The sequence below is a fragment of the Physeter macrocephalus genome, chromosome 11, assembly GCF_002837175.3.
Source record: "Physeter macrocephalus isolate SW-GA chromosome 11, ASM283717v5, whole genome shotgun sequence".
NCBI classification, from domain to species: Eukaryota; Metazoa; Chordata; class Mammalia; order Artiodactyla; family Physeteridae; genus Physeter; species Physeter macrocephalus.
This window is the reverse complement of record NC_041224.1, coordinates 60,047,566-60,056,744: the sequence shown is the minus strand read 5'-3', so window position 1 is coordinate 60,056,744 and position 9,179 is coordinate 60,047,566. Positions and strand designations below refer to the sequence as shown.

Genomic DNA, 9,179 nt, shown 5'->3' with positions numbered 1-9,179 from the left:
TAGAGGCCCGCGTACCGCAAAAAAAAAAAAAAAAAAAAAAATGGTTATGTATAAAAAGTACAAACTGAACATGTTTGCACTCAAACTGAACACGTCAGCAGCAGCTATAAAACATGTTTTCTCTGGTACCCCTTGTGGAATCCATTACATGCAGTAATTGCAGCAATAATCAATAAGCTAACTGAGTAAAAGATTAATCAGTTTTGTGATTGCTAATGGAATCTCCAGTACCAGACTCAGATTAGTTTCAGAGTCCCTCTGAGATGTTCTTCAAAATCCTTAAACTAAAATTGTTTAATAAGGATGTGACAAAGTTTAGCACAGTTATCCAAATATCTAATTAATTTCAAACAGAGGGGCAGACTGAACAAGGGGATAGCAAGTACAATTTTTGGCTTTGTTCTGTTTGCAAGTTTATCATACAGTGTTCCTATTTGTTATGAACCTAATTCTAACAGCACAACTCAATCAATAATTACATTTTTTTCTTCATGGAAATCTGCCATATAGAAACTTGAATTCCAAAACAGCACAGTTAAACTTTACAAGGCACAAGTTCTCTACTGAAAGGAGAGAAAACAGTGAGAGAGAGATACACAGAAACAACTATCACTTATTGAATACCTATTGTGTGTTAGGCTCAACACTGAAACCGAGCCCTCCTAAACCCCCTGCCAAGTTTATGATTAACGTCTCCATCCAAAATTTTATTCCCTTCCTTGTCCCGCCCCCATTCCCGTCCCGCCCCCATTCCCCTCAGGATTGAGGAGTATCAAAGAAAAGGGGGGATTGAAACCAAGCAGGACCCTTCGGGGCCCTCCTGGGTACAAAAGCCCCTCCACATCCCCCGTTTCTTGTCTGTAGAAAAAGGCTTTAGTCTCCTAGGCTTCCCTGAGTTCCCAAGAGCAGACTCAAGCAGTTAACTATTAGGACAACAGAGTCCCAGGCCTCCTAATGCCTCCTCAGGGGATACAGATAACAATCTGATGCATATCTTTGAGTTGTTCTATAGAAACTAAGACTCCCACCCAGGTGGAGGGAGGATGGTGACTACATGCTGACCACAAGCACTAGACCCCAGACTGGTTGGAACCAGAAGGTTGTGATTCCTTAAACATCACCCTGTTACCTCACCACCAACCAATCAGAAGAAGGTCCACGGGCTGATCAGCTTCCTATGACCCTTTCCCCTCACACTGTCTTTAAAAACCCTTGCCTGAAAGCCATGGGGGAGATCGGGTCTTTGGAGCATGAGCTGCCCATTCTCCTGGCTTGGCTCCCTGCAAATAAACCCTCACTTTGCTGCAAACCCCGCTGTCAGAGTTTGGCTTTCTGCACCTCAGGCACACGAGCCCTTGCTCAGTATCAATACTAGATATTTACATTTATTCATCTAGTTTCTCACAACCCTATCCTATTCTGGGAGTATCATCACCCCTGTTTCACAGATGTAGCAAACGGTTTATCAGTCAACCAAGAAAAATACTTCTTTCATTCTAGTCCATACACTCAGAACATAAAATGTATGTTTGCTATTTGAGAGTCAAAAGGTAAGTTTATCTCCTGTTTCTCGTACCTCAAAACCTTTAACTAAAGCAGGCTACTGGGTGGACTGCTGAGCTGGTGGAAAGCTTCTTCATTCATATCCTGTGTGGGTTAGGCCATGTCACCTGATCTTTCAGAGACTGGGGAAGGCAGCATGGTGTGATGCAGATGCCTGTGCTGGCCAGTGACTTTGCCCTCTTTCTTCAGCAACACCCCCTGCCTGTCCACCTTCTCCTCCTACCTCTCTTACCATTCTACTCAGCTTCCTGTAAGTGGTTCTCTCCCCATCCCTCCTTTAAATGCTCACGTTCCCCATGGTTTTTCATCAACCTTCTCTTTTTATTTTGTACTCTCCTGGAGTTAACTTCAAAGGTTTCAATTACCAGAGGAGTCACTGAGACTAATTAGGAGCTGATGAATCACAAACCTTTATTTCCAGCCCAGATTTCTCTCCTAAGATTCAGAACATACCCAACTGGTTGTCCAGAGGCCCCTCAAATTCAGCAGGTCCCTACCTCTCCCACCCCTCCCTCCTGCCCTAGGCCTGTCTTCCACCACATGGGTTCACTATCCGGATGAATGAGATCACCATGACCTAGCTTCCCAAACCAGTTATCTGGGAGTCGTCCAGACCAGCTCTCTTTCCTTCTTCCCCACATCTCATCAATCACCAGTCTTATTAACTCTACATTTTCCCCACTTCTCAAATCCTCAAGCTAGGGCCCTCCATGATCTAGCCCACCTGCCTTCACAACCTCATCTCATACCCTCCCCCCACTGTCCATGCCACACTAATCATGGGTAGCTCCTCCTGAATGCACCAGGCATCCTTTCACCTGGGCCTTTAAACACTGTTTTCTCTGCTCAAACACCCTTCCCAGTCCCCTTGTCCTCACCTACTCCACCTAGACACCACTCTCTCCAGGAAGCCTACTCTGTCACCAAAGCTAGATCAGATGCTCCTCTTTTGTGCTCACAGAACACCTAATGCTTAGGCATACGACAGCATTTATCACTATGCCTGGTAACTGAGTCTTTCTCGTCCTCCCACACCAAACACTGTTTCCTTTTTTGTTAACTTCCCTGACTGGAGCATGAGCTCCTTGAAAAAGTGAACTATATGTTCACTGCACCTCCACCAACTAGCATAGGGCTTGGCCAGAGAGTTGCCATTCCATAAATATTTAATGTGTGAAAAACTGGCTGTATGAATAAGTGAGCAAATCAGTGAGTGATCTCAGGTCCCAGCTCTACATAGCTGTGTGACCTTGAGAAAGGAATACAATTTGTTTGTGCCTCAGTATTCTCGGCTGTAAAAATGAGAAGAATAGCTGCCTTGCTCACCTCATAAAGGTGTTAGGAAGATCAAAATCACAGAAGCTGGTATATGGAAACTTTTTTATAAAGTACTTGAAAAACATCTTAAAATAGGGCACAGGGCTACGAATCTCCCACTTCCAAGCGATAGTACATAGAAGAAAAATGGCCATAACGATAGGGTGACACAGAAACCACTAAACAAGAACACTGAAATGTTTAGACCAGTATAGAGGCAGAATTTAACTAATTGTTAATCAAGGCTGAGTCAGTATCTCCTCCCCTTCCCTCAATTACTACAGTACTATAAATAGTAAAATAAGTAAAAGGGTACTATAAGGAACATTGTCTTTTTCTCTCTCTGGAAGTTCATCAAGGGTATGGACCATGTCTTGTGCATTTTATTATCTCTTATGGCAGAGGTATTAACCTGGGGTCTATATGGGCCTGGGATATCCTTGAAATTCCTGAACTTCTAGGTGAAATGTTGCACTGTGTGAATTTTCTGGGAAAAGAATAAACAACTTTTCTCACATTTTCAAAAAGCCCTGTGTCCCCCAAAATCTAAGAAACTACTGCCATAGAATGCCTAGCACCATGCCTTACACATAATGGCTGCTCCACAATGTTTAAGGGAAGGAGGCAAATAGGAATTAATACAGACATGGTGACTACATACTCTCATTGGTTATACATTCTAACTTACTCAGTGGCAAGTCTTACATATCAACTCACACCAAATCAGGCTTATTTATTATTCTTCTATACATTTATAACAGAAAAGTTTCTTAAATCTCTCCTTAGCATGCTTTCTAACAGAAAACATAAACAGTACAGTATGAGGAATATACTTATAAAGAATAAGCATGCTGGCTTTTCCCTACTAATGATAAAATTTTCAAATTCTTGCTTTGTCAATATTGCAAGCATACCCTGTTATATGTAGCTCAGTCAGTAATTACAGCAATAATCAATAAACTAACCAACTATTTGCAGTCCATAGTTAACTTATTAGTTTTCCTAGTGAAGAACCCAACAATCTTAACTCTGTCAAATGGCTACAAATTCAATTACAACACTACTCAGATGTGCCATCAGTTATACCTCCTTTCAATTACTTCTCATACTTTACATTAAGAGGCATCCCCTCTGTGATGCTGGCCTCTTAAGAAGCACACAACTGCTCCAACAGTCGAAAATAACATATGAAGCTAATCTATTTTGAATACCAAATTAATAACTATATTTACTTACCTGGCTTCAGGTCCTCCCACTCCTCAATAATTCATTGCCCCTGCCTTGAGGTGACTACAGTGTGCACATGCTCTTCCTTAAATGACTCTAGACCAAGGGTCCACATATGGTCATGGATTGATTAGATGATGAGAAAGAAAATCACAATGAAAAGTCTTCCAGTGAAAAGGTCAGCAGGAAACAACTCTGAGGCCTCTTTTATAGGTTAATGTTACTGTACTTATGTATTTACTAGTGATTTGAAAATGAAACAGACAGTAAGTTGGCCAAGTTTGATGATAACACTATTTGTTTTGGACAGTAAAACTGTAAAGGATGTTAGGGAGCTCCAGATGGCCTTAAAAGAATGGAGGTTGGATAGCCAACAGCAGATGAAATTCAACTTGGCTAAGTTTAAGGTGACGTGCACTGGCAGAACGAGTTTAAATTTGTATTCGGCGATAGGTCCAAAACTTGTAGGTTCCTTTCAGCTGAAGCTTTCATAGTCATCACCATCACCATGGTTAGCTTGAGGCATTGTCTACACTGACCTTTCACCTGATTTCTAAGTTGTAGCAATTCTGCCATACTTCCAAAGTAGGAGAAGTTTAAATAGCTTCAGGAAACCTACAACTTAAATAAAACAGGACCATCAGGTCATGCGGCCAGCAGGCCAAATGGAACATTCCCTTACAAATAAACAACTTTATTTAGCCAGTTCCAATAGTGTTCAATAAAGATTCAGCTTACTGCTCAAATGCTGTTAAAAAATAATTGAAAAGGTAGTGAGGAATGAGTAAAGAACATGTATGTAACAGAGAAACATATATTAAGAAACAACTTGTTTTGAAATTTCCAATTACCTCAATTTACACCTTTTTGGATATATTATATTCCTAGGTTGATAATTTACTGAATTCCTCTAACTTTACTGTATTATAGCAAATTTATATTCATCTTTCAGATATACATAGAAAATACCCCTCCTGTTTCCAGTAAAACTGGCCCTAAGAGAACAGGTTCATTAGGAGCTGCCAGCAAGAGCCGAACACCTTGGTTATGCCCCACAGCAATCCTACTGCTAGAGGTCCATCATTCCCTCGCAGCCTGTCTCTCTCCGGAAGAGAAGCCCCTACCATAGCCACCAAGGGGCTAACTGATGTCCTACATTTTTCTGCCCCCTCATGCCAGCTGCCTCAACATAGGACCCCAGAGGAATCAACCTGCAGTCCACACTGAGCCCTCCACAGAGACGGAGCTGAACTGGGAGCACAGCCATGTTAATGACAAAATACTGGTGGTTCAAAGCACCCAGAATGCCCTGATGCCACCTGGCTAAGGTCTACTTGTGCTGTCTCTTCGTTTGCTTCCATGAGCTGCATAATAAACTGATGCAAATTTCAGTCTGCTTCTGCTTCTTGCTAGCAAAGATGTCCCAAGATATTTCACAAGAGGGGCTAAATAAGGGGCTACCACATTCTTATCACTATTTCAAGGGCATCCGTATGACCCAGACAACATAGAGAAGAGAGTTAAAATAATCTGCCGCTGAAAAAAAGTTTCATTCTTTGACTAGGATGAGAAAACAGAACAAAAACTTTACTTACAGCTTAGAGCACGTCACTATTTGAGTAAAAAAAAAAAAAAAACTGAATAATTTCCACAACTCTTTATTTATTTCATTCAGTTTTCCTGTCTCACTCTTTTCACTGCTTCTCCACCCTGCCAGGAGAGTATCAAGTATTATCACTTGTTTAGATGGATCGCGTTGAATTAGGGGACTAACCATTCACTGAAGACCGAGATGACTATGCCACATACAAAGTTAAGTTCAAAGTAGGACCTACTTAATATGGAGCATGTTTAAAAGCACCATGTGGAAAATGAGCTTCCAATCTCTGCTCTTTAAAGAAAACTTCCTAATAGTAAAGGCCCTGAGGCTATTAAATGTTCAACAACTAAGTGGGCAACAAATTCTGTGGTAAAATTCAGCCTTGTAGGAAGGACAAAATCTTGAAAACTTCAAAAGCCCACAAAGTATTTGTTTGTATTCCTTTTCAAACTCATGTGCACTAACATTCTAGTAAATAGCATTATTTTTTGCTACCAGGAAAACAGTAGTATTTGCAAAGCTTCTTCAGCAGGATCTCAATAAATGCCAAAACAAAAACATCACTTAAAACCACCAGGAGGGAAGACTGGACGTCCAAGACCTAGGTCTGTGTCCAGGCCTTCCCATTCATTAGCAATATGACCTCAAACTGAATCTGAGCGTGTTGGGCCTCAGATTCCTTATCTGTAAAATGAGACAGTTGGACAAGACCTCTAATGTTCCCTTCCAACTCTCCTTGAGCAACTATGATTTTTGAGGCAGTCTCCAAGTTATGCATGCTAGGATAAAGCCAATCATATCCCAATTTACAAGGTGCTACAGAGGTCAAAAAGTATTTTCCCTCATGGTACCCAACATCTAACAAGGTACACTACCGTCAAGTATACCAAAGGGAATACTTACACTCCAATAAAACACAAGGTCGCTGTCATAATGGGAGGCATTACAGTTAAACTCATCCCATACTCTTCCGGCAATGTGGAGAAACGGTATAAAGAAAGAGAACCGGCAAAATGAAGAAACTTATTCTTATTAATACTGTGCTCTACTCATATAAGCCTCTCAGTATGGAGAGAACTAAGTATAATAAATCCTTTACTAGCCACAGGATTTAGCAAAAACAAATAGGAGTCCATTTACAAAAGCAAGATGTACTGCTGAGTTTCTTGATGAAAGGTCACCTAAAAGCAGAGGTCAACATAAAAATAACCTCCTCCTGTAACTGGGTCTCAGTGATAAATAAAGCTTATGATGAATCAATAAATAAGGCCCAGCACTGTTGTGCTTGATGCTATAAGGAAATGAGGCCAGCACTACCAGACAAAAATTACAAAAAGATGGAAGGAGAAAAGCAGTATACTATCTTCAGTCTTTCTGGAAAATGAGAGGAGAAGACAAGAACAACAAAAAATTTAAACTACTTTAAGGGAATATTTAACAGAGTCCTTTAAATAATTAGCAATGATCAGGTATTTAGTTTTCAGAATATGTAGCTTGGCTGTATTTTTTTCCTAGTAAAGCACTTCAAATTCTAATTTAAAAAATACTTTATGGAGAAATTAAAAAGATACAACAGCATCAGAGGACAAGCCATGATCCCAGAAGTAGAATATTCTAACAACATAACTTACAAGAAACTACGCTATAAAAACAGATTGTTGATTAACACAAACTCATAACAAAACGCAGAGAGCGATCACAATGGTGCTGTAATAACACTTGGCCGCTGAATTCTCTCAATACATTAAATATCTCCTTGGAGACCAAATTACATTTTCTTAAAAGACAATTTATTATAGCTTTGTTTTCTTCTCATTATCTCTTAAAAATATATCTAATGAAGAAAAGAATACAACTTCTAAATAACTTACATAAAATGGTACTAATGTGTGACAACAGACTTGGTTTACTATGTTGGTTATTATTTAACAGCACACAACAACCTACTGTCATGACAAATCCTTACCACAATGAGACATTCCATGTGTCACATGTATCAAAATCCACTGTATGCCATTATTATGGCACACATAAAATTAACAGCCTAAGCCTGCTAGCAATTTAAATAATTGATAAGTTTTCAATTAAAAAGGCAACAGTTTCAGGTCTAATACAAAAATCTATTTAAATTACTGATAAAATCTTATGCTTCTGTTGGCCCAAAGCCAGAAAATGCTTACATCCAAGGGGAAAAAAAAAAGTAATTCTGCAAGTGTCCACTCAGACACTGTAGTTTTTTTAAAAGAATGTTTAAAGGATTTATGGTAAAAGTATGCCTAGTTTTGCCTTCCCCATATGGTTTTTAAAGAAATACTAAGGTGACTACAAATTTATTGAATTCCACATGAAAAACATAGCTTTTTTTTTTTTTTAACAGTAAATACGTGGTCATCTGTCAGTATCTTCACTATCCCACGACCCAAATCCTGGAATCAAAATTTTTCAGAGCCAAACTGAACCTAAAAAATAAAGGCCAATGCAGGTTTTTAATAATAGGTTGGCAACTGAGGACTAATAACCAAAATCTATCGTGAGGTTAAGTCCAAATTGTTCTCTTTATGGCAAAACTGTAACCCAAAGGAATTTCAACCGGAAGAACCAAGACAGATCAAAATGACAGCCAACCAATCTTGTTTGTGCTTTCTGAGATGGAGAGTCCCTACTCTTTACTTTTTAACTGTTTATTCAGAGCCTGACTCTACATAAACAAAGAGTATGTGATGGTAGGGGCTGCCTCAATAGATAAGAGGAAAAGGAAATCTATTCAGGTTTTAAATAACTTAAAACTTATTATCTCTCTCAGGGATATTTTCATTTTCACTTTAAAATAATTTGATCCAACATTCACAATTAGGAGAGTGGAGCTCTACCTTGGGGCCTCAGGTTCTCATCTATAAATATTAAGTGAATTCACGAGAAAACTCAGACCTGACCATCTAGACCCCATTCTATGGACCACTGCCAATGCATAGAAAAAAGTTTTCACCAGCCATAGCAAATTAACAAAAATAAGAAAAATGTAGTGAGTTTTATACAAAACTAAATTTATTCACTTTAATGATCATCTTTACTTTTGAGATTAGGTACTGCCCACCGTTTTAATCTTTAAATGACTACCACTATTTTTCCTTAATAAAATAATGGTTAACGGTAGATAATTTTTATTAGTTTATTTTATTAATGTTTTTATTTGGCAAAATTAAAGTTACCACGCCTACGTCTGTCTCTCAATCTAAAAGTGAAAAATTGATTATTTCATGAAATCCAAATACTTGGGGATCAATAAGCTAGATGAGCTCCCTTCAAACCAAAGATGCTCAAGAAATCTCAGGGACATTTTTTCTTTTTTTTCTTTCTTTTTTTTTTTTTTTTTTTTTCAGTGCGGGCCTCTCACTGTTGTGACCTCTCCCGTTGCAGAGCACAGGCTCTGGACGCGCAGGCTCAGCGGCCATGGCTCACGGGCCCAGCCACT

At 39.3% G+C, this 9,179-nt stretch overlaps 1 protein-coding gene across 13 annotated transcripts in view; it reads right to left on the bottom strand.

The window, feature by feature from the left end:
- Positions 1-9,179, bottom strand: part of MAP2K5 (mitogen-activated protein kinase kinase 5) — a 281,510-nt gene that overhangs the window by 247,142 nt on the left and 25,189 nt on the right. Inside the window, exon 1 of one of the 13 annotated variants that reach the window (XM_055088063.1) lies at positions 480-563. The exons of the other annotated variants lie outside the window; for them this stretch is intronic. Within the exon in view, the coding sequence (XP_054944038.1) occupies positions 480-506 (27 nt within the window). The 5' untranslated portion in view covers positions 507-563. Of the gene's footprint in view, positions 1-479; positions 564-9,179 lie in introns of those variants that run through there. 13 annotated transcript variants of the gene reach the window in all.